Raw genomic sequence first — 26,408 nt, forward strand, 5'->3', positions numbered from 1 at the left:
GTCAGATTCTATCAAAATAATTTTTGGAAAAAATTTCCGAAGTATTTCTCCCATCTATTTCCAACTGGGTTGTCAGTTAATGAGATATAAATTAATTAAGACGTTGACGGATAAAAGGCACAATAGCCTAATAACTCTTGGCAAAATTAAAATTCAAGTCTTTGTCTTTCTGGATGTTTTTGAAATCTTTATAATTATTTCAAATCCTCTCCTGCAATTGTTTTGTATCATTTTAATGCGTGTTCTCAATATTTTATTTCTCTGAAAATCAAATAGCTGCGGAAAAATGTAACTCAATCAAAGACGGTTATCTTAATAGGATAATAAAACTGCTTGATGTTTGAGAGCTGAAACTCTGTCCAAGAAGAAATCAAGCCGAGTATCATGGGATCCTGCATGGGAAACTCCTCGATGCAATAAATTGATTTTTGCGTGGAAACAAACAATCCGTAACTCAGGTGATCTGTAAAGCTTATTAAAGCTTATTATTTTTATTTTCTCTTATAGTTCGCGCGCTGGGATTGGCTAATTTAGCAAGCCGTATCCTACAATACGCTAATTTAAAAGTGGCTTTTTGTTGTTTGAGTTAAAGGTCTAGAGAGTAATAAATATCTTACGAACCACGTTTTCTTGGACCGTACTTATGTCACAGCCTCATGCCCGGAAACTTATATGCCGACCAGAGAGAACGCGGTTAATCAAAGAAAGCCAAGTAGTGCAAAATTAAGGAACCAAAATTGGCTTCACATTCAACAAGTTTCCTATCAAGGTTGAAACAGATTTCAATGAAGCTCAACAAAATCAAGTCACGTTCAACGGACTTTCTCTCAAGCTCAAGAAATAATTTTAAGTAAGCTCAACGAAATTAAGTCATCACATCTAACAAATTTTCTTTCAAGGCCAAGAGACATTTGAGTCGAGTTAAGAATGAACCAAAGTCGCGATCACTTTCAACGGAAGAATTATCTCAGTTTCGGGCTTCGCCATATCGAAAGCAAATTAATTGAACCTTCTAACAACTTGGACCTTCAAGATCAAGCCGTGATTGCCATCACGCTCAAGGTAACCAAATTCTTGCATCAAACAACCGAACTGCGTTGTCAACAACCACACCAGACCCTGTCTACAAAGTAATTAACCCACAATGCAAGTTGTTTCAATAAATACCTCGTATACTATTCCGGAAGTATAGACCCTTCCACCGTTTTTGACCGCCATCTTGGCTGGGCGGCAAACACACGGCTAAATTTACAGTAAATGTGTGGGATTCTGGTCGACTTTGAACATCTGTCGCGCCGCTAAGAAGAGACAGATTTCCAACTTTTGCCACTACTTTAAGTAGTTTTATTGATATTATTCATTCAACAGAAAATAAGGCCATTAGGAAGGTATGACGTCCGTAAATTCAAATAATAAATCTTCTTATATTGCCTCTAATTTCGCGTCAATTTGCCGTGATGATTTTAGAAGGGTTTCTATGAAATCTTAAAAATTCGTATATGGTCGTTGTAGCCTGAATCTGTTCTTTATATTTCATGAAAAATAGTCTCAGTATAAAAAATTGTCTTTTAAAAGACACTCTCACTGTGAAAATCCGTCTCTTCTTAGCGGCGCTACTGCAGTTCAAAGTCGGCCAAAATCCATACATTTACTGTAGATTTAACTGTTTTTTTCCCCCCCAGCCAAAATGGCGCCCAAAACCGTGACGGGTCTATTGACCCCTTGCTCGCCCTATGTAAAAGAATCCAGTAGGACCTCGGATTCCAGATCCCAGCCCAGGATTCCGGATTCCGAATAGTGGATCCCGGATCCTGAGTCGTGGATTCCGGATTCCAAACTCACGGGTTCCACCGAAATGGATACTGGATTTTTCGAAATCTGTCAATTCTGAATTCTGGATTCCATGCACTGGATTCCGGATTCCAAAGCCTCACATTTTCTGGATTCCTTCGCATCGGATGACCTTGAACTGAATACGCTCGTCTTGAAACAGCAATAGTCCATATGACGTGGGAATCATGCGGATCTACTCGAAACATACTTGCCCTTAATCTGCGACGCTCTAGTCTGAAGCCAAGTCTAGTGACCTTAGGAAACCTTGGAAGGATTACGTTTTTGCAAACGTTGGCCGTGCAGCAGTTATATTTGAACAGACTTAACTGATTAGAGTGTAATGTGAAGTGCTTATTTTTCTACCCCACATGAACCATGTGAGCGTTAGCCCTACTAATGGAAATGGGCCCACACAAGGATAGAGAAAAACTCTGACCAGGGTGGAAAATGAACCCACGACTTTGGGTTAGATCACCGCTGCTCTGCCGACTGAGCTACAAGGTTAGACGGGAGCAGGCCGTGGGAACATGTACAAGTACAAGGAAGGATTACATTTTTGCAAACGTAGGCCCGTGTAGCACTTATATTTGAACAGACTTAACTGATTAGAGTGTAATGTGAAGTGCTAGTCTGACTAGGGTCAGAGTTTTTCTGTCCTTGTGTGGGCCCATTTCCATTAGTAGGGCTAACGCTCACATGGTTCATATGGGGTACAAAACTAGCACTTCACATTACACTCTAATCAGTTAGGAAACCTTGGACTGTTAAAAACCCACAAGACTTCCGTGCTCTTCAATAAACTGTCTATTTGTTCATCAAACAATTCAGAAAATCCTCTTGTTTCCTGTAAACCAAATTCAACAATACGTCTTCTTATAGCGCACCTAGATACAGGCAGCATATCTGCAATTTGTCAGTTCCAGGTGAAATCGTACGACCGCAAATGAAGGAGAAAATCCGCGTTTATTTCAAACTTTAGCCTGCGCAGCCGACCACTTCTCCCAACTTTTGGGATTTCTACAGGGTGTTTCAAAGTTCGAAGTTCCAATTGAAAATTGCATTTTTTTCCAAGAATTTAATGTATCTTTAGGCAAATTGAAACTGATTCGGGTAATAAATTTATATAATTGTTCAAAGTAATTTCAATCTAACACTTGAATAAATGACAATACTTTTGAATTTTCATGCCCAATGAGCAAGCGTGCGTATTTTGTCCCGCCATATTTTTCCCGCACATTGTCTATTTTCATATTTATTGCCTTTATTTTGGATTTTCTCTGCTCTTTCACGGAAATCACAGTAACTGCCCGGTAGTCACTGTTTGTACTAGAATCAGGTAACTATTTTACAGTCATCTGGCCATTCATTCAAAGAAATTGCCAAATTGTTTATAAAGACCGAACGATGGGTGAACAAGTGGTCAAAAAGGGAGTCCTTCGAAGACAAACCAAGGAGTAGACGGCCGTCTTTTTTGACAAACTATGCGAGAACTGTAATCAAGAAAGTTAAGTATAAGTGTAATAATTCAACTAGAAAGATTGCTAAAAACTTCAACGTCACAATATCACCATTTCGAGCACAATGTTATGGAGATTGACCAGCAAAGGGTGGAAAGCTTTAAAGCGAAAGAAGATACTACTGTGAAGTGAGAAGCAAAGAAGCCCTTTTTTGAAATTTGCCAGGAAACAGAGAATAGAATAGAGTAGAATCTGTTGAGTCGTAAAAGGCTTCATAATTAGTCATTAAATGGAGAAATTCTTCTGAATCACCTTTCTACGGTGACTGCAGCCATCTTCATTTTTTGGCGGAAAAAATAGGCCATTCGGGAATTGCACAAGGAACTGGGGCGAGTTTCAAATTTGAACTAATCGATAAATTGACACAACCACATGGAAGATAACATTAAGACTGGCCATCTGTCCAGGTGTGACGCTTTTAGGTCGAACAGAGGTCAAGTTACGGACTTAAAAACATAGTTAAAAATCCATACAAACCTCTCTAATTTTGATAATTTTACGATTTCTGTAATATTCATAAAAATAAGCGAAAAAAGTGATTTCCACCTTAACTATTTCTAAATAGTAGGTCCATGACCAAATCTGAAAATATAGAGATTATATGGTATCGGGGGACGCAGCCTCAAAATTAGAGACCTATAATTTGTATGCATTTTTAACAATGTTTTAAAATCCATAATTGGTGTCTGTTCGACCTAAAAGCATGAAACTTGGACAGATGGCCAATCTCAATTTTATCTTTCATGTGATGGTGTTAATTTATCGATAAGTTAAAATTTGAAACTCGCCCCAGGTTCCCTGGTCAATACTTCCGGAACAGTATACGAAGTATTTATTGAAACAACATGCATTGTGGGTAAACTACTTTGTTGATAATGTCTGTGGTAGTTGTTGACAACGTACTTCGGTTGATTGATGCAAGAGTTTGGTTACCTTTAGCGAGATGGCAATCGCGGCTTGATCTTTACGGTCCAATTAAAAGCGTGTCAATTAATTTGGTGTCGATATGGAACGAAGCCTGAAACTGAGATAGTTCTTTTGTTGAAAGTAACTTAGACTACATTTACACGGGTCCGGACAAATTTTTACCCGGACGAATTTGTATCTGGACGGTTTCTTTACAAAAATGATTGGAACAGTTCCACTTTTTATCGGACCAGTGGCATTTTTCCTCTGTCATGTAAACGCGCCTTAATTTTGTCCAGTTCCGCCAGTCCTTTGTGTCCTTATGTTCTTTCAAGGCGATTTCGGGGCATGAAGGGTTGGGAGGGGATAGCAAAACAAGCAAGTAAGCTAAGGAGACGACAAAAGATGCATCCAAAAACTAAGTTTAATTCATGATTTGTTTTCTTTTCTTAGTCAATATAATCCAAGATTAATCCAAGATTGATATCCGATTTTATCGACTTTCCATATTAACCACCAAATTGTCCTTTTCCTAAGGTTACGCGTAACTGAGAATTCAAATTGTGATATTTTCGCCTCTATGCTGACCTATATTAAACAATCTTTGTCGTTTCTTACTGCCGGAAATTTTCTTAGCTAAGCCCAAAGTCACTTGATCAGTTTGAAGGCCATTGACTCCGCGCCCTCGACGACCCAAAAAACTCTTGTACAACCCATACCTTTTATCAACGAGTTGAGTCAGTTGCCGTGAGTCAAAAAGTCTGTCAGTTGTGTGAAGTAATGTTTGAATTGCATGGAGAAAATGCAAAATACTTATCTATGGTGTTGCGGTAAAACTACTTTTTCAAAAAAAAATGTTTAGGTTAAGTGCACTTCAAATCACGCTGGTGAAGCTAAGCTGAAGGGTAGAGTTCGACTACAAAATATTTTAGTCTGAAAAATAAGGCATCCGTACGTAGATTATTATAATCTCATCATATAATTTTATCTTCATCATGAGTTGAGGTAATAGAAATAGGGGCTCATCGAAGCTAATTTTCTTTGTTTGATGGCATATGCTCTCAATAGATCGTCCGTTCAATGTATGGACATTAATGCACGTCGTAAGGTTATTATTGTTGATAACAAAGCTCTAAAAAATTGTGATAGCGCTAAATTTAGATATTGCATGGTAAAGTTATTGGTTACGTTTGACCGCTTGCTACTTTTGCAATCCTATGATGTCAATAATTCTCAGTCATTTCTCATTATTTACATTTCGGTGTTGCAACTATAGCTGGCTAATTCATTTTTCATGTGTTATGGTAGCTTTTTGTGGTTTTCTGAATTCCACTTGCTCATGGACGTTGAGTATTGCCATTCCAAAATACAAGCCTTACTCAACCAAGCCTACTTCTTCTCTTCCCTCGTGTTTCGAGCCTCCAGCTCCGGTCGCCCAAGGCTGCAAGTCAGCGGACATCAACATGCAAAATAGCAACATCCCAACGAAGTAAATGACAAAGGTTACCCAGAAAACTGTGCGCCATTCCTCAGCTTTCTAAAGAAGAAAACCAGAGTAAAAAAAAAATGTGAGCTTTGGCACGAAAATAGGACTTGTGCAATTCTTTCGAGTTACACAGCGTAAAAAACTTGAACAAAATAACGACCTCTTCCAGGCCAGTTTTATAGAACGAAAAATCAAAATGTTTTTTAAACTTTGAAGAGATCGTGTTTCGATGGTGATTCGGGAATAGTCGGAAAAACATCCCAATGCTCGACCTTTGCAGGAGTAGACCCTCGGATTACTAGTTTGTATGCTCTACCACCGAGATTCGGAATGGAGCATATTTGTTACCATACTTACTTACTCATTCCTCTTCGTTCCTAGTGCTACATAGGTCCTCAACTAGAGCGCGCCACCTAACCCTATTTTGTGAAGTGCCCTTTGCCTACTTCCACGTGAGATGTTTTCTCTCCAACTCTGCCATTCTCGTACGTCGCCAGGTGTCCCGGGGTCTCCCTCTCGTTCGCTTCCCCTGTGGGTTCCACTCCAGTGCCCTCTTGACTACATGTCCATCTGGTCTCCTCAACGTGTGGCCGATCCGATCCCAAGCTTTTTGTCTTATCTCTTGCTCTATCGGTTGCTGCCCTGTTAGTCTCCAAAGCTCCTTGTTGCTGATTTTTCTAGGCCACCAAATCCGCAAGTTGTTCCGCAGGCTCTTATTGATGAACACTTGCAACTTGCTCCCAAGGTATGTGAACTCATCCTCTTCCCCAATCCGACCCTCTGCAACCGACACACCATCGCCACGTTTGGTTACAATACGCATCAACTTTGTCTTGGTGGTATTGATATTCAGGCCTACCTTCGCACCTTGTACCTCCAAGGCCCGTGTCTTATCCCACATATCCTGTATTCTGGGCGACAGTAGGGCCAGATCATCGGCAAAGACAAGGTCTTCTAAGGATGTCGTAAAGGTCCACTGAATACTTCTCTTCCTGTCAAAGGCTGTCAGTCCTCGTCACCCAATCCAGGGCGACGAAAAACAACAGGGGAGATAGCAGGCAGCCTTGTCTTACCCCATTCCTCATGTTCAATGGTTGGGTCCTCTGTCCATTGTGTACCACCTGTGCGGAAAAACCTTAATGGAGAGCTCTGATGATGGTGACCACCTTGTCAGGCATCCCGTATGGCCGCAACAACCTCCACAAAACCTCTCTGCTGATACTATCGAGGTCCTTTTCGCTCCACAATGATCCTCAGGGTTGCTATTTGATCCATACAGCTTCGGCCAGTTCGGAAAGCCCACCTGTCCCTCTCTTAATTTTCATCCAGCGCGATCTTGATGCGCTCCAGGAGCACCCGGCAAAACACCTTACTTGCCATGTTCAGCAACATGATGCCACGCCAGTTTTTACGGTAGCTCACATCACCTTTCGTGGGCAGCTTGATTAGCAGAACCTTCTTCCACTCCTCTGGTATCTTCTCCTCATTCCATATCCTATTGCAGAGGTCGAAAAGAACTTAACCTCCTCTGACCTGTCCCCTCTCGCCTTAATTGCCTCTGGTGGTAAATTGTCACAACCTGCAGCCTTCCCGTTTTTTAACTTCTTTATAGCATTCTTAATTTCAATACGTGTGATGCGACCTGTACTGATGTTAAGCTCGTCACTTGGCTCCACCTCTGGCGGGTTGAGCGGCTCTTCGTGGTTAAGCACTGTTTGAAAGTGCTTCCTCCACCGGTTCATCTCCTCTTCTGCTGACCTGAGCAACACACCTACCTTGTTTCTCACTAGCCTACATGTATTCTGGAACCTCCCACTTAGCTTTCTGGTGATCTCGTAAAAAGTCCTTACATCACCTCTCTTTCCAGCCTCCTCATCTCTCTCAGCTTCTGATTCCACGTACAGCCCTCGTGTCTCTCCTACACCTCCTCTTCACCTCCCTATTCAACTCTTGATACCTTTGGTTTGCATCTCTCTTCTGCTTTCTCGTTCTGGCCATTTTCGTGATGTTTTTTGTCACCTTTCGCTGCTCGATTATCTCTCAAGTCTCCTTGCTGATCCACTCCTTCCTGTTTGTCTTTGCCCTACCCAGCACCTGCTGGCAGGTCTCCACGTAACTTTGTTAACATGTTAACCATGTTAACATGTAATATCTCTTTCAGTATAATCGTTTTTGCTGACTTTTTTAAAAATATTATTTATCAAGAGAGTGGCCTCGAAACAAAAAAAACAACAACAAAAAAACAAAAAACAAAACAAAACGGTAAGACATACAATGTATCAGAAACACCCAAGGAGGGCCTTGTAACGAGGATTATGTAATCAAAAGTGAAACTTTAAAGTGAAATCCCATCCCTACCATGTAAGTAGTTGGAAATCATAAAATGGTTTGAGGAGGAACCTCCTAGATAATGTAATGACATCATTTTGCGCGTCGAGTACCTAACGTTATTTAGCCATTAGAAATATAAAGTTTCAAGGTTAATTATTATTTGTATATACCACACAGGTGAATAGCGCTCTCCGCACGCGCTGATTGGCTAAGTCGGAAGTGATTATGCAAGTACTATTCACCTCCACTTCGGTGAATAATTTTTTAATTATAATTATTTTACTTACAGTTTGACTGATTTAAAACCAATCGTATGATGCAATTTTTACCATATTCATCCATATACTCGTACGGTAGACCCCTGCCTATTCTCAAAAACAGAGGTACTTTGCTTTCCTTGATATAGCGCTTACGATTGTGGAATTTGCCCTCCTTTGCCAGATTCGACAAAAGCTTTGCGGAAGCAGAATTCATAAAGAGAAGCAAGTCAGGGAATCCAGGTGACCCAGCGATCGAGATGGAAATTTCAAGTTTGAAGTTCCCTCGTCTTCCATAATGAGGTAGGCGTCGTACCCTCGGGAAGTTGTGAAAAAATGACCGCAATTATATTCCATCTGTGAATTGAAGCGTTATGAGCGGCCACTCGGAATTTATCATTAAGATAGCAGCGATCTCGAACTCGATCAGCACCAAGTTCCGCTCTACAAATGTGGAATTCTAAACAACGCCTAGTTGTTGTTACCATTCAACCCTATAGATTCTCCTTAATGATTCCTACCTATAACATCACCTTTCCGGTTGGTCCACAATCCACCAATACCATATACAACTCATAGGCACAGCCTATTGCGCAACTTTAAAAACCACCTTAAGCATTCATTTGAATGCCTATCCCATAAGGACAAAGGGAATAAATACGAACGCATAAGTTCTGCAAGAGCGCTGCCGTACTAATAGGTGACCAAACATTATTTATCATTTTATGAGGGCAAAGAGTTGTCGAGAACAGATTCAACAGTAACTGTAATAGATTATGATGGTGTCATAGAACTAAATCCTCACCTTATTAACAGTAATAAATCCAATCATCATGGGGCTAAGAAAACCAGTTATTGTTCCGACGGTGTTTGTTAAACCCATAATAACGCATGCGTACCGTGGAGCGATATCCAACATATTAACATTGTACCCGGAATGCATTAGTCCCGAGGAAGCTACCCCAATACACATACACGTGACCGCTACTGTGGCTGACTTGGCATATCCAGCAGCAAGTATGAATGTGCCAGCTCCCATTGCACCTGAAGACATTTGAAGTGAGAGAAATAAAAAGTGAAGGAAAAGATTGGAAAAATTTAACGTCTGACATCTTCTTTTTGGCTGTATCTGTTGCGTTATGTGATCTACGAGTGCCTATGTATTTGTAGTGAAAAAGGAATTTTTCTGTATTTTTCGTTTACATTAGAATTGGTTTAAGATAACATCGACACTGACACTGGCATTGATACTGATACTGATACTGATACTGACACTGACACTGACACTGACATTGACATCGACACTGACACTGATACTGATACTGATACTGACACTGACACTGACACTAACACTGACACTGAAATTGATACCGATATTGACACTGATACTGATATTGATACTGACACCGACACTGACATTGACACTGATACTGATACTGATACTGGCAACAACACTGACATCGACACTGACACTGATACTGATACTGATACTGACACTGATACTGACACTGACATTGACACTGATACTGATACTGACACTGATACTGACATTGACATTGACACTGACACTGACATTGACACTGATACTGATACTGATACTAACACTGACATTGACACTGACACTGATACTGACACTGACACTGTATGAACATGCAATGTGGGGTGTTCCCTCCAGAGAAAGGGAATTAGGTACCGAAATGCAGAAATGATACTCGCACTTAACTGGGCTATTTAAGCAATCGTCTCTTACCTGAAAAATACAGGTGGCTTCAATGGGATACAGCCCATAACCTTTGCGATGCAAGTGCAATGTTGTACCACACTTCTCTAATTATTCTACATTTAGTCTATATCCCGCACTGATACTGACATTGACACTGATACTGACACTGACACTTACATTGACACTAATACTGATACTGACACTGACACTGACACTGATACTGACACTGACATTGACATTGACATTGACATTGACATTGACACTGACATTGACACTGATACTGACATTGACATTGACACTGATACTGATACTGACATTGACACTGATACTGACACTGACACTGACAATGACATTAACACTGATACTGACACTAGCACTGACACTGACACTGACACTGACACTGACACTGGCACTGGCACTGGCACTGGCACTGGCACTGGCACTGGCACTGGCACTGGCACTGGCACTGGCACTGGCACTGGCACTGGCACTGACACTGATACTGATACTAATCTGATCACAAGGGCTCTACTTTTTCGTGAAACTATAAATCATACCAAGCAGATCAAGCAGATCAAATCAAACGAGATTCTCCTCTTTGGTGGGAGGGGAAAACCTGGTCAGAGGGAGGTACCCGGAGAAAAACGTCTTAGAGCAGAGTAGAGAACCAACAAACTCGGTCAACCCACAAATAACAAATTAAAATGAATGCAAGAATCTTACCCGGGCACATTGTCAAAAGACGAGTGCTTTCACCACTATGTCAAGCCTACATTGCTTTGTGAACTTGATTTTGCGTGCTCTTTGATCTATAAGCGTCTTTTTTCTTCACTTGGTTTTTCTCCTCCCTTCACCCCCTCCCCCTACCTCCCACGACTTTTCACCACTGCAACGCAGGCTAAGGCACATGCCCATTGCACTGTTTACATTCTTGCATTGTACGTACCAACAGCAAAGTAGAGTCTTCTGACAGATCTAGTACTTAGCCCCCTTCTTCGTAACAGATCAGCTGTGATCCCACCAAAAGGTCCTGATAGAGACTTCACCAAGAAAGGCGTGGCCGCAAGAAACCCCATCTGCATTGAAAATTTGATAAATTTGCTTAGATTAGCTATGGAATTATTAATATTTTGTCATTTAAATGGAGTACAGTGATAAAAACACACATACTGTTTGTATGTCGAAGTGCAAAATATCCAGAAGAAACATTGGTAAACAAATGAGAATAGTGTATAGTCCCCAGTCAGAGGCCAGGTTACCAAACATGATTCCCCAAACTGGAACTGACGTCAAAATTGATTTCCATGGTATAGGAGCATCTTCCTAAACAAGATTGATAGCAAAAAATGTTGAAAGTTAGTTAAATGCTACTCTTCAAGTTGCAAAGTAAATGCCGCTGAAGACCGGTCGTCAGATATTCTTACATTTCCCTGATCAAAGCTCTTTTCAATGTAGTGTCTCTCTTCGTCTGATATAGTAGGATGAACCGAGGGAGACTCGTGGACGATAAGTTGCCAAGCAGCAAACCAAAGTATCCCAGCAGCTCCTGCAGTCAACCAAACAAACACCAAAAAGATGCTGAAAAACGGGGGAGAGTCGCTCAAATTAAATTCGATTATATGCGCTTTCCACTTATCAATGCTGGAGTGGAAAAGACAAATTCACCTGAAACGTTTTCCCAAGAAAAGGAGGATGGTGTGGGGGGAGGGGGGTTGAGGGCTGGGGGTATCTCATTTCTCTATTATCACTCACCAAAACAATAGAATACCGATGCCCAGCCTCCATCAAAGCCATACATTGTCAACAGCCCGGATAATGGCATTGTTATGATAGTACCCACGTGACAACCTGTGAAGAAGAAAGGACTTCTAACGTTAGATAGACGATTGCATCTTTAAAACTTGTCAGGATAAATGGGATTTTTGTTATCACCTGGCCCCATTTACTCAAAGGCTGTATAACTCTATCCAGTGGAAAGGTTACTAATATAAACGTTCCCAAGGTTTTCGTACACATCCCTACTTAGATGTGCCTAGAGAGTGCATCTTACAGGAAGAAAAACTGAAATTATTGCACAGACTGAAACTGTTAGATGGTGACATATCCATCGCGTAAAGTGCATACTTTGATAGCTTCGTTGCTTTTTAACTGAAGAAACTAGTTTCACTCCAGAAAGGTGTGCTATTCGTAAATGGTAGTAATTTCGCCTGACGTTCCTGTAATAGTGGCTGCAGTGAAATGATGAAACAATGGTGACGCTGAAGGAAAGCGTGTATCTCTTCAACTCGGATATTATTTGATTTGCTAGCCTTCGTGACTGAGTTTTTTGTCATTTGAACTTTAATATGGCAGATTTTCTTCAAAATCGACTTTTGCGTAAGGGACATGAAAATGCAATGTGGGGTGTTCCCTCCAGGAAGGGAATTAGGTACCGAAATGTAGAAATGATACTCGCACTTAACTGGAAAATTTAAGCAATTGTCTCTTACAATGTTGTACCACACTTCTCTAATTATTTCTACATTTCGTCTATATCCCGCACTGACACTGACATTGACAGTGATACTGACACTGACACTGACATTGACACTAATACTGATACTGACACTGACACTGATACTGATGCTGACACTGACATTGACATTGACATTGACATTGACACTGACACTGACACTGATACTGATACTGATACTGACACTGACACTGACACTGACATTGACACTGACACTGACACTGACACTGACACTGATGCTGACATTGACATTGATACTGATACTGACATTTCAATGATATACAGTTCTTTCATTCATGGAATTAGATAACCCCAGAAAGAAGGGGAAAAGGCCGTACTATGTACTTACATGGTCACGGTTCACGGCCAGGAAAAAAGGAAAGGGCAAAGTGACGTACCTGAGATGGCCAAAGTGACAAGGGTGGTTCGTTCCAGTGGTGGAGCCCATTTACTCCAAATAGCGTGATTGCATGGAAAAACGGCGCCCTGTTTGATAATTGAATCAAGCACATGTTAGTAAAACATCCAAGACCAGTTTTCATGGTGGACCTTGGACACACTTTTACCCGATCAATTTACAGTATCTTGCAAAATGCTATCCCATAACACTTGAACGCTCGATCTCGTTTTACTGCCAACTATAATTTTCTATCATCAACTATAATTCACTTCGAATATTTTCTGGTGCCTGAAATTGTAGGGGCACCCAACGAATTTTTTTTCCAAAATGCATACTAATAGGCAAAAAACATACAAAAAAACGTTACTAAACGTTTTCTTGAAAAGGTGTTCCGCACTTCAAGGATGATTATGACCAAAATTCCAGCTCCCAGCTCGACAGTGAGGGAAACTCCCAGCCAGCACAGAACCTCTTGAATCTAAAGCGCTCGCCAAACCGGTCAAAACAGGTTTTTTTTCTCCACATGCGATAAGTTGAACAAGCGCTAAGCTTTTCGTGAACGAGTTCTCCCCCAGTCTCCCCCAGTTTCTGTTCACCTCGAGAAAGCACGGATTGAAATGGTAAAATATTTAAAATTTCCCAGCGAAAGAGTATGAAAATTAATAGCTTTCCAGCCAGCTGAATTCCCACTGCGGAACAGATATTTTGCGGAAAGAACTTTACGTTACGTTGGTAGCCCGTGAAATTGCATGTCTAATCCTCATTATTCCGTGAGGTCTATTAGCTTCGGATTGCTACTGGTCTGGAATACGTGTCCAAATTGAGATAACCTGTATCTGTGTAACCACAAGCTAGCAAAGTTTCAAAAGCCAGTCCGAAGCGTGCCTATCACACGTAGCTTCCTTTGGGAGCCCAGCAGTGGTATCCAAAATTCATCTAATTAGTCAGTACCGAATGGCTTTACTTCTTACCAGCATGAGCCCTTCTCCTGCTCTTACAGCTATCATTCCGTAGACACTGTAGCGAGTCGCCACTGGAGTAAGAAGGGTCAACATTGAGGCGAAGAAAATGGCGTAACCAAATATTCTGGTTCCACCCAGCTTCAGAGCGAGGCAACCACCCGGAAGTTGAAGGAAGGCATAGCCATAGTAGAACGATCCCAATACGATGCCTGTAATGATTCGTTAATTAGTCTTTGTCGGTCACACGTAAACATCGCCAGTATAATTAATCATGTGCATTTTGGATGCATAATACTAGCAAAATAACTTACATTTCACAACTTTAATCAACCTTTCCGTTCTAGCTGGACGGGATTTAGTAATAGCTAGTCTAGTCATACAGATCTTTCTTTCATTTTTTGTCTATCTATTACAGAATATCGAGCCCTAATTCCTGTACATATCCTTTTTCATAAGGAAAGAGGATTTCTAGCACTGATGGAATCTATTACCTTGCAGTTTAGAGTCCCAGTCAAACTCAGCTTCCTTGTAAGACAAAGACAAACATTCATTAACGAAATGATTGACAGTTATTTGCTAAGATTTTTTCGGTAAAATTGATAAGGTTAAAATGTGTTCCATTAATTTCATCTAAGGTTTTACGTACTCTACCTTTCAATTAAGGACTTTACAAGGACCAGTGTCATTGGTAATATAACAAATACGGATTGGGTTGCAAGGGTTGTATAGTAAATTAAAAATGCTATAACCTTCACCTTGCACTAGCTATAGTCCACCAAAAGATCAGTGATCCATCCTCCCAACACGCAATGAACTATTTCAACGATACGGCGGCAATTTTGAATTATATTACTCCAATAGCTATTATGGGATGTCCAGGGGGCAAAATACATTTTAATTTGCCCCCTCCCACTTGAGCATCCCATAATATATTAAACGATATAAATCAAAATGTCTGCTGAATCGTCGAAGTAGTTTATTGATCCCTTTTTAACGTACTTTTTCTGTTCTGGGCTTGTTCCAGGCAAGAGAGACTTCTCCATCTCTCATTAACATGCACTAACAACAATAATTATCAAACCAATCGACAATTTTACAGACTGGATTATCCGCAATCCTAGACAAAAGTGTTGGGACTTTTCCCGTTTTTTTCACTTTTCGACCATAATTTGAAAAGAAGGACAACAATGCCCCTCGCCCCACCCTACCCCAGCTGACACAATATTGTTCCGGAAGAAGCCGTGGTGTGTCAACATTGTTTTTGGGGGAGGAGCTGGTGAAAAATATCTACTTCATGGAAACGTTTGTGGGTATGGGAAGGGAGTTAAAGATGTCTTAACATTTTTGGCCAGGATTGGGGAAAAGGAAAAAAATCGAGGTTGTCTGTGAGCTTCCTTTGATACAAACTTTGTTGAAATGAAATCAGTTATTGTTTCAATAATACGATTTAAACGATAGGAAACGATAGGAGCTGTGAGATCTTTACCAGTCATAATTCACAGGCCAGGTTACTGAGAAAAAACTGTAAAACGACATCATGTCTTCGACAAATGAGACCATCGAGGTCATATTGCTTGCTTCCGCAGGTTCTAAGGTATCGTGAGAATATTTTCTAATGGCCCTTTGGACAACAACATCTCGCCTCCATCGATTATTAGACCTGGTAGTTAACGTTTTGGTGTAATTGACGTAACAATTATCCATTACTTGCAAGCTCAAAAATCGTGCTTAATCAAGAGTGAATTATAATTCACTATTGGCTTAATCTTGATCCTAGCGTTCGCGATTCTTTCGGTCAGCACCAAAAATAACGACCTGAATTGTGCGTAGTCGTGACGAAGTTTCATAATTTGGACCCTTTGACAACCACTATTGTCTATAATTTTGAGAATTTTGCTGACGAACCCCAACCAGGGTACCATTTCGAGGGAGAAAGGGAGAGGACCCTGGGAAAGAAGTTGAAACAGACGCTGCAATCTCCTTCACCGACTGTATTTATGCTTAACTACAGTTTCCGCTCGACGCAAGAGCATGAATTTACTTTTCTCTGTAAACAGAATGTGACAATCGACCAATAAACGATACTGACAATATTTGGTGAGAGTTTCACCTCCTGTCATAGCAGCTTCTACGGCAAACGATAGTGAGCTGAATTATGTCAACTGAACTGCTTGTTAAAGCTTACACATTTGCTTTCTGCACACAGAATACGACACCATATACTGACAAAAGATATTGACATTCGTCGTTCGATGATTATTCGCGAATGGTACCAATGAATTTCCCGGTAATGGAAGGTTGTCAAGCAATTTCGAGAGACATGGATAACAATAGTTTAATGTACAATTTAGGTAGACAACTAGATAACACCCAAACAAAAGGAGGCAACTGGAGATCCCTTGTTTTTGTCTTGCAACATGTCGACTATGGCGTAACAGGAAAACCACCAATTTGAAACTGAGCTTCGAAGAACGAGATCAAAGCAAATCGCGTGGCGATCTTCGAAACTTCCTGCAACAGTTGAAACACTCGCCTTCTCTTTGACTGAAATTCATTTTTCATCGGTAGATGCCGGATGAATTTTCAGTGACTTTATTTCTCTTAAGTTCCTTGCAATCACAAGTTGTGATTTTTCGTCGTCGCTGGCTGCTTCATCTGTTTACTTCATGATCTTAACAATGTGGTGGAATATTCAACAGGGCTAAAACAAATAGCATTTCACATAAGCTGTCCTTCTCGCCCACTGGAACGCATTTTTGTAATATACGATCTCCGTCATGTGTTATAGTTATTTTCTTCGGTTAATAGCTAATTTTGATAATTAAGGTTAACACCGACGTTATCATATTGCTTTTTTTCTAAATTAGACTTGTGTATGGCTTAATGTTTTACGTTAGTAAGCAGTGATTTCCTTGCTTCTTTCAACCTGTTTTACGCGACCTTAAATGAACAATAACAAATAAATCTTTGATTAAGTTTAAAAATCATCTGAAAACATCCATATACAATTCCTATTCGAAAATAAATTTGATATAACTGAGTCGTCGCTTAAATACGGAATCTGAATTCAGAAAAAAATAATCTACTTACCCGTGTGACCGTGTAGCCCTTGACTTGAATTGTGTGATTATTCACCATTGCGCCGATAGCGACATTCAAATTCACTCGCAGTGCATACATGTTCATAAAACCCAGAAAAGTCATCATGACCAGTATATAGCGCTTAGGAAAACTGAATTCGCTTTTAGCGATGCCATTTTCTGTGTCAAAATCCGAATACATTCCATCCTGATAATGTCCCTTCTTTTCCTTTCTTGTTTTCCCTTTGACGGTGGGGCATTCGCAGAACTGACAAAGAATTAGAAATCTCGACATGAAGCGAAAACACGCGTACAAAGTGTTCAAAAAACGGGTTAGGCCTGACTCCAAGTTTCCATTAGACTTAGCCATGACGAAAGTATCTTCCTACTCAGCTCTTTCGTCTTAAAAGTTGTAGCATTCCACTCGACTGACATACCCCTTGCATTTTGAGGCGGACATGTTTGTGAAGTAAGGGTGGTCAATTTATCATTTTCCCTACTGGTGTTTCCGCAGCTTTACCTGCAAATTTGAAGATTATTGCTTAGCAACATATTATTTGAAAACAAAATCAAAGCCACGTCGTGGAAAACTCGTGCCGCACTGTAGAGTGGTTTGGAGATAAATGCTTCGAGTAATTGGGAATTTTGAAAACATTTTCGGAATTAAAACTAAGCACACAGTCAGAACACAGTGACATACAAGACAGTCTTCGACTATCCAAATAAAATCGACTTGTCGATTTGTTTCATTTACTTGAATTACAATTATGCAAATTTATTTTTGTTCCTGAGAACTGCAAATCCTGAAAAAAGTGAATAAACACTGTGGTACGTAAGATTTCAGCTTGATTTGACACAGGGGCACCCAACGTCAATTTTCGGAAAATATCAGTTCGGAAGACGATTTGAGATCTAGAATTTTTGGAACATTTGTTGTAAAATTCTTGCCTGCCTGCCTCTCCTAGGATTTTCGAACATCTGAAAAGTGGTATAATTGCCCATTTTTAACGGATTTTTACCCTAAAAAGGTCACCTAGAATTTTCGGGAGCCTTTTATCTGGCTGAAATTTTCGAAAAGGTAAGTTTTGATCACTATATTTTTGGGATCAATAGACTTTCAGCTAGGAAATCCGAACAGATGAAAAATTTTTAGGGGACAAAAATATCCCTATAGCTACCGTTTCAATAATAAAATACGTTTAACAATGCTATGTTTAAGTGCTTTTGAACTATATTCTCGTTTGGTGCCCCTGTTGACAGCTCAATAAATGGCCAAGTAGTTCGTTCTGTGCATTCTAATCAATGGCGCAAGTAACTAGCAAGCAAACTCGCTACTTTGAATACAGAAATGTCGTGGGCTTGTAGGAATTAAAACTTTGTCAGTTCAAGATCAAAAAAGAAGTTTACTGATGAACTTTATTCCACTTTATCTCTGAAAACGAGGTCATTCACATTTTGATGTATTTCAATGAAACACGCCAGCTTGGCTTGGAGGAATCGTGGGCATAACCAAGATGTCGTCAGCATTGAGTAGGTGGGCTCTGTCCCATAACCGAAGGTCACAGATAGCTGATAATACACACTCGATGTTTGGATTGCACCAAGAATCTACTCCTGGAAGAAAAGATCACGACAAGAACGATGAATGTTCATTGCTCACCATCCCACTGACACCATCCTCAAGCAGTACAAGGTATTTTTACCACCAGAACATCCAACCTGTCTTTATAACATTGCCACTAAAGATCTCGTCACCGATGAAAGTCTCGCTGTTAAATGCAAAAGGGCTTGGTCTGCAGCAAATGAAAGAATTTGTGGAGAAAAAGTTGCCAAGCGTCTCTCAACAGTAGCAAGATAGATCACCAGGGGAGAGATTCTGAGACACAATGCACAAGAATAATGCTCCAACTATTGATAACTTGTAACAAGTTGTAACAAGCAGCAAAGAGAAGAACAAAACCACAACTTTAAGAGCCGACCAAAATGTTACTCAACGCCTAATCATTGCCTATGAAGCTGGGCGCAAAGTTGATCTCCACAGTGTGCTGATTTATGAGTTGATGCCTGTGCCAGTCGCGTTAGCGAAGATGAATGGCAGTCTCAGAATTGCGTAGAAATCTACTTAGCAGACTTAATTATAAGTGGAATAAATTGTCCAAGTCAAATAGAGCTTCAAGGCAGCTCATGTCTGTTAATAGATAGTCTGGCGTTAGTTTCTGCAATTGGAAAACCATCTGGTGCTCAAACGCCTGGGGAATTTGCAAATAGCTTTCAAGCAGCAGTGCTTCAAGCTGGATCCCGCTATCAGCAAATCCACGTCCTATTGATCGTTATCAAGAATTTTCAATCAGGAAGTCAGGAGCGAGAGAAAGACACACAAAGTCCACTCCCCATATCCGACGTGTTATTGATGGCACTGTCCCTCTCCCTTACAGTTGGTCAAACTTCCTTCCATTACTAGATAACAAGTCAGATCTAGCCAGGTTCCTATCGAAACACATCATTGTAAACGCACCCCACGATTTGTAGATGAAAGGAAAGTGCAATTATCACAAAGAGCAATCGACCTGTCTGCTCTAAAGCCAGCCAACGAGGAATCCCATACACGTCTGATACTTCACTGCGTCAACAGCAGCCTTGACAACATCGTTGTATCGGCAAGGGATACGGATGTCTTGTTGCTTCCTATCGCACATGTACCTCACATCCCTTTTCCTAGCCTGTACATGATGTCTGGAACAGCCTCAAAGCGAAAGTATTTCAACATCAGGGCCATCTACGAAAATCTCCCAGCTGGTTCTGTACCCGCTCTTCTGCCTTTTCATGTATTAACGGGTTGTGACACAGCGTCCTTCATGTGCAACCATTCAAAGAAATCATCTTGGAAAGTATCCCTAAAGCACCACACACTTCTCTCCTCACTAGGAGAGGGGGAGCTAAATGAAGAAAAGATGAAAGAAGTCGAGGAACCTGTTTGTAAAATGTACAAATTGCATAACGTTAAATCAGTTGCTACTCGTCGCTGATTGGTTAAAATCGTTACTCGCTGTGTCACGTCAGACGTTGTCAGACCCAGACCACGATCCATTTGAGGAGAGTCACGACTTCTTCGGAACCTTAGTTGTATCACCTGTTGTATGATGGTAACGATGTTTCCTTGTTGTTATTGCTCAAGTTTCTCCGGTAAGTCCCACATTGCGAGAAAGCACAATGGACAGAATGTCGAAATCGAAAGATTAAATGACAATGTCGATGATATTGAAGACGCCGCTGCTGATGACTGCAATGAATGGGAAGACAGTTCAGAGGAGGAGCCTGAGAATTTCGTCAAAGAAATGACCAGGTCCTTAGCTTTGTTTCTGCTAAAGACGATAGAGGAATATCAGCCTGTGATCGAAGCGGCAATTGATAGCACTGAGGATCTTGTAGAAAGTAGTATGGACCATCTGAAAGAGCAAATCACCTCTTGCTTGGAACGAAAAGGCATCGAACTCCAGGAGCCTAGTATGTACCCTGAAGCTAGCTATAGACAGCCTTTGACCAACGAATATCAACAAGTGCAGTACTTTAAGAAAAACTTAAATTTTGTGATAAGTCTTGCTCTGCGTTGTTGGTAATTTCTTGGAGGTTCGTTTTTTAACATCTTTACTTTTAGCTCCTCAGAACCATAATTTGTTTTAAAAAATGCAATTCAGACATGAAAGTCCATGTCACAGTCTCAGGTGTCCGCCCATGGCCACCTCCTAGCCTGACACACCAACATCTCCTTTAAATCATATCCACTAGCTTAAGGTAAAGGTGGGCTCAGGTGATCAAAGTCCTTTTAGCGCTAATTGAGGCTGCAAACAGCCGCAAAAAGTTGGAGATCACTTCAAATTTAAGTCCTCAAACTACAAAGTCACCTTCGTACTCAGTGATCCACAAATCTTTAGGTGTGCACAAGGAAAAGCCAATAATGACACGTGTTGAAATGAAAAATTCCTCAAGCTGTACGTTGATTATCTACTTTCAACAGGAACCTGAGGAAATAATATCATATCAACCGGAGCAGAGTATAGGATTGTAAGGGGGCCACAAAAGCTGAGGCTTGTGAAAGAAATATTTCACTATGTTCCCTTAATAAAGACACTTCAAGCCTTACTCTACGTTGGCCTAGAAGTGCACACCGAATTTAAATCACTCACACCGAATTGGGAAGATTCGTCGAATCACTCACACTGAATTCGGAATGCTCACACCGAATATTCTTAATCACTCACACCGAATATTTATAATCACTCACACAGAATATTTATAATCACTCACAACGAATTCATAATTCATAAACTTGCAAACTGAAGCAATAAGGTCAGCAGCAGACAGCTGGGCATTATTCCCAGGATTCCCAGGTGCATTACCACGCTCGGCTAGAGCATGAGTGGCAAGGCAAAGTGAACTCACTGACTCCACGAATTGCGAGTGTTGCACGAATTGTGTCACTGAGCCAATAATTTCTGCTCTTCTTGTTGCACAGCTCTTAACCGGAAGGTCCTGGCATTGCAATATTACTTCATACAGGAGTTCGAATACGATGTGATTCTCATCTTTCTGTCTACGTTCATGGTATTGAAATGAGTCTCAGAACTATGAAGAACAGGTTGAAGTCACTAGGCCCTCGGCGAAAGGCTGCACAATTCAACGAAGGAGAAGTATGGCGAAGGATACAACAGGAGATAGATGGGCCTGGTTGTTTTTCGGGTTACAGAATCGTGTGGCACACATTAAGAAGAGAGGGTTGTGCGATACCAAGACATGCAGTGCAGAAAGGTAATAACCAAAACGCCGGGCCGGGGCCGGGGTCGGGTCGGGGTCTGGGTGCCTTTTTTTTTTCCTAATTGTTTTTGCTTCAATTTTTGTCGTTATTCTCCTGTAACGTTATATTCGAATGTACAGCATCTTTCCTTCATTTGCGGTGAAAATTAGTCAAAACAATATGGAACATACGGAAGCTACGAAAGGGACATCTTTGTTTGTTTTTCGAAATTAAGGAATTTCAGACTGAAATTGGAGTTTTTGTGGGGAATATACGCTTACTCCTAGAGACACAGAAGACTCACTGAGCTCCACATTTTAAAACCACATTTTAATGTTTACTTCTTAAAAACCTTCTCCGTAATACAATTAAAACGAAACCGCAACGTAGCCACAGTTCCGTGATAGTCGTCACAGAACTTTCTCATTTGCTTGTTTTCGCAAACTTGTTTTCAGTTGTTGTGTTTTTTATCGTGATATTGGATTCGATCCCTTGAAGTCCGAATAGAATTGACTAGCAAGTTCCCCTGCGACTCTGATTTTACCACAAACCGTTTGTAGTAAATACAGACCACATGACATCAACAAGAGCAAACAAGCAAATGAAAACGTTGCGTGACTGCGTGAACTGCTATTCTGTTTTTATTTTTTCTCAAGAAGTAAACATGACAATGCTATTTTAAACTGTGGAGCTCAGCGAGTCTTCAGTGTTTCTGGCAGTTGGCGTATATTTCATAAACTCAAATTTCAGCATTGTCGGAAATCATCTTAATTTAATTTCGAAAAACAAACTCCGATTTTCTGAAAGACTGAGTCCGACGCTAGCAAAAACCAACTTCGATTTTAAAACACACAAAAAAAACAAGGTGCGATTTCGAGAAAAAAAAAAGATGTCCCCTAGAAACTTTCAAAGCTTCCGTAAGTTCAGGGCAGATGCCGGTCATTCGAAAGACCTAACAATCAGAAAGAAGCGAGAAAGTAGGAGACGAAATTTTTGAAGAAATGCGATTTTGCGTGGAATGAGATTGGTAATGGCGGGCGTCTGAGACGCGGACTGCCGAATTGACATCCTCGAGATTCGCAGGATTCGTAATATAATCGGGGCCAAGCTGAGCAGCTATGGACTTTGAAGGACCTTAATTAGACGCCGGACTCCTCTAAGTACAAATGATTAGCGAACTACACATTTTGATACTGCTCTGTGGAAGGCAGCACACAGCTGTAAGTTAGTTTGCGGATCTGATATCTGTCTGTGACCGTTTATACCAATAGCTTCATTGTAATTGTTGTATTATTAATTTTCTCTTTGTATATATTAAGTTGTAGCTAAGGTATTATCAAAGTGATCTGTCTTTCAAATGTAGTGAACTGAATCTATACAGTTTACTTAATAGTGGGACCCCAGCAGACACCAGTATACCGTTGCATGCCTTTTGACTCGTAAATTTTTCACTGGCGACAATTTATCGCCATTTTCGTGAAAAAATAATTATCATAATTATACATATTAAGAAGGGGGTTAAGAGATTAAGCTAGCGGAAAGCTATTTCCAAGATCATAACATCCTCAACTGCACATAATATTTCTTTTAAACAATTACTCAATGATCCTCGGTGGCTGGTCGAAATATTGGGCAAAAAAATTTGTAAACCTTAGCTGTCCGATCAGCCTTGCCTGTGCTGACTACACCTACACTCCCACCACAATAATATTATTTTGACCTGGCAGAATGAAATTCTCGTTTTTTTTTGGTGTACCTTTTAATTCTTTAAACTTTAATAATTTTTAGTTTATTTGGATTAGTGGAATGAATACATATTTGCATGTAATGTCAGGTGCTTTATTTTCGCTCTAGCATACAGCTGAGTGTACCCTGCGAGCAGAGTCTCTTTCGATCTTCCTAGAAAAGTCGGGAAGAGGAAAGAAAACTCTGCGAGCCGGCTAAACATTTCGTGTTGAGCATGCGTTAAAAATTCAAACGTATTCGGGAGTCAGTCACGCGTGATTAGTAACCACAAAACGAAAACAAATAGTAGGGATATTTTCGAACAACTCTCTCCAAGGAATCATTTCCTTCGAAACTCAAGATAGTTCAAGTTTTTAAATTGCCATTTCAACTTTTACTGGAAAAATTAATAGGTTTCTCAATTCTGACAAACTAGTTTCCGTAACCGACATACGGAGGAAATACTCATGGGAATTTAGACAGTTAAAAATTGTCACGCTGTTGTAAATTTAAAAAATATTGATGACGCGTGGGGATTGATCATGCGCACAAATTAAAAAAAAACAGGTTTAACAAGTCGAAACTGGACGGACTCATCCATTTCTTTGGATGAGCGGCAAATCAAAGAAAGTCGAGGCGGCTTGCAGAGTCTTCTTTCCTCTTCCCGACTTATCTAGGAAGATCGAAAGAGACTCTGCTCGCAGGGTAAGTTGAGTGAAAACCTGCATGCCATCGCATGCTCTAGAAAATATTAATTGGCTCAGTTAGTAGCTCTTTGAAAACAATGGCAGGCTACTAAGAATACCGAAAGAACTGTCTTTTAGGTGGAATTGTTTTAAAGCCGTTTAGGGCTAATCTAGTGCTAGAAACCATAACAAATGATATGCCCCGTTTGCAGTTAACCGACTCTCTTCCAATAAGCGCCCACTGAACTTAAGCGTCCACTATCACGGCCCCCTCACCTGTATTAGGGAGCTTACGAAACGAGGACGACGACGGCTACGAGGACTTCATTTAAAAATACGAGTTCGCGTTATTCATATCACTACGAAACTATTTCATGTCGTTTCGCTTTAAAAAAGTGTCGTAACTGTCGAGGAATTAACCTGGTATGAGTGAGTTGGAAGCGTAGAGAGAGAACAGAAAATTCATCGTCATGTGCTAACGTCCTCCACAGAACCTTGAATTTGGTCATTTCACGTCGTCATTTAGGAGATGACGGCAAGGAAATGTACCAAAATGTAAAACGCACGTGCAGAGCCATTGTTTTTGCTCACTAAACCTATTGTTTTATAGCGTCGTCGTTGCCGTCGGCGTCATCATTTCGTAAGCTCCCTACTAGCCCAGCGTGACGGAAAAAAAAGGTGGCTCATAGCTCCTTTTACGGTTATGAGTCTGCAACTTTTAAATATTTGTAACAGGAAATCAGCAGAAGCATACTGGCCGAAATGTGCAAAGGGCAGGTAAAATCCCGGTTGTAAACAAGCTGCTTTAATTCGCGCCAAATTTTCAGTTGTTGATGTCAGATCTTGGCGTCACATGATTTTTGGCGGTTCGGCGAAGTATTCCATGGCAAAGGGTTAAATCGTTTGTTGTTGCCCCAAACCATTTGTTTTTTCACTACTTTATTTCACATTGGGGCAAACCATTTTCCTTTGCATAAACCATTTTATTTTAGACCGATTCGTTTGTTAGTGGACAGTATGATTTGAGTTCCTTTCAGACCATTTGTTGTTTCGCTGAGCCATTTGTGATTTGAGATCGTGTCTTAGGATTCTAGTGGTTTCTTTTAAGTTGATGTCTTCAACTGAACTTTGCACATATCGCATTTACGACATTTTTTTAGCTCAAATCTACTGTTGAAGTGCAGCGAATAATTCTGAGAAATACCGGAAGAACGTCATTTGCCGTTCCCAGAATTGAAAATCTCTTTTTCAACCACCCCTCAGTGATTCAGTGTTCAACAACAGATTGCTTTGAAGAAAACCCCTTTGTCCTCCCTGATTCGAGCAAAACGGATTATGAATGAGCTACTGAATAAGTATGTTTGGAATAAAAGTGATAATATGGTGGCTACGGGAACTCTCTGCTAGTACGCAATTTCGTATTCATAACTAAAGGATGCTATTTCTTGGAAAAACCGCAAGTTCTCACAATGCTACCGTTTAATTTTTAGTCACAAGAAACCACATTCTCATTGGCCAATTGCTTGTAAACGTATCTTTCACGTGGCGTGAGTAGATAAAACTATTGGATGGCAAGTTGGCGTGGTAATGAATTTCTTCTGCTAAACACATGCAGACAATTGTCGTTGCAATAGGTCTTTGGCGAACCATTATTTAACGCTTTATTCCAACGAAGCCAGCCTTCGCAGCTCGTTACTCACACAGACAGTATGTTTAGAGAAAATAATGATCTCGTACGGCCTCCAGGCCAAGGTCCGTGGTCTCAATGGAAGAGGGCAATGGTGCCTACTATGAGCCGTTACACTGAGAATCGCCGACCAGGCCAACGAGGCTTCATGTGGTCAAACATCAGAAATGATTTAGACGGAGTGGCAGGACTCTGTGGAATCTATGAGTTTCAAGTTAGAGGAACTCGTCCCAATCAACTACAGAGTGCAGTGGTTTACGTTGGAAGCACTTGCCCGCGCCTAGCAGATGGCGGAAATTGCCGTAGATTGAACAGCAGGATCATCAACTACTGTAGACACGGAAACCATAAAGCAGATCTAATAAATGACGCATTGAACAGAGGATATGAGCTGTGGGTCCGTTATAAGCAAGCTGGGAGTTCAGTGGAAGCTCAAGCTTGGGAAAATGCTCTTCTCGACAAGTATGATTACGCTTGGAATGTTAGAAATAACAACGGAACCCGGGCCGTT

General features: G+C 40.7%; 1 protein-coding gene across 1 annotated transcript; it reads right to left on the bottom strand.

Annotated features, from left to right (window-relative positions):
- Positions 1 to 4,665: 4,665 nt before the first annotated feature.
- On the bottom strand, positions 4,666 to 17,517 carry LOC138043086 (uncharacterized transporter slc-17.2-like). Its single transcript, XM_068889205.1, has 10 exons — positions 17,018 to 17,517; positions 14,419 to 14,452; positions 13,937 to 14,136; positions 12,964 to 13,051; positions 11,806 to 11,901; positions 11,478 to 11,599; positions 11,224 to 11,376; positions 11,000 to 11,129; positions 9,136 to 9,374; positions 4,666 to 5,793 (listed from the first exon to the last, which is right to left on the bottom strand). Exons 1-10 carry the CDS (start codon positions 17,375 to 17,377, stop codon positions 5,632 to 5,634), a joined length of 1,584 nt encoding a protein of 527 aa, XP_068745306.1. The 5' UTR covers positions 17,378 to 17,517; the 3' UTR covers positions 4,666 to 5,631.
- Positions 17,518 to 26,408: the final 8,891 nt, after the last annotated feature.

This window comes from Montipora capricornis, chromosome 3 (assembly GCF_036669925.1).
Source record: "Montipora capricornis isolate CH-2021 chromosome 3, ASM3666992v2, whole genome shotgun sequence".
NCBI classification, from domain to species: domain Eukaryota; kingdom Metazoa; phylum Cnidaria; class Anthozoa; order Scleractinia; family Acroporidae; genus Montipora; species Montipora capricornis.

Bases quoted from the DNA above. Each gene is read 5' to 3' on its own strand.
- LOC138043086 (XM_068889205.1), bottom strand. From the start codon at position 17,377: ATGGCTAAGTCTAATGGAAACTTGGAGTCAGGCCTAACCCGTTTTTTG. The intron at 11,377-11,477 runs GTAAGAATATCT...AATCTTGTTTAG, and splicing joins AGAGCTTTGATCAGGGAAAT to GAAGATGCTCCTATACCATG. The intron at 5,794-9,135 runs GTGAGGATTTAG...TTTCTTCTTTAG, and splicing joins GATTTATTACTGTTAATAAG to AAAGCTGAGGAATGGCGCAC.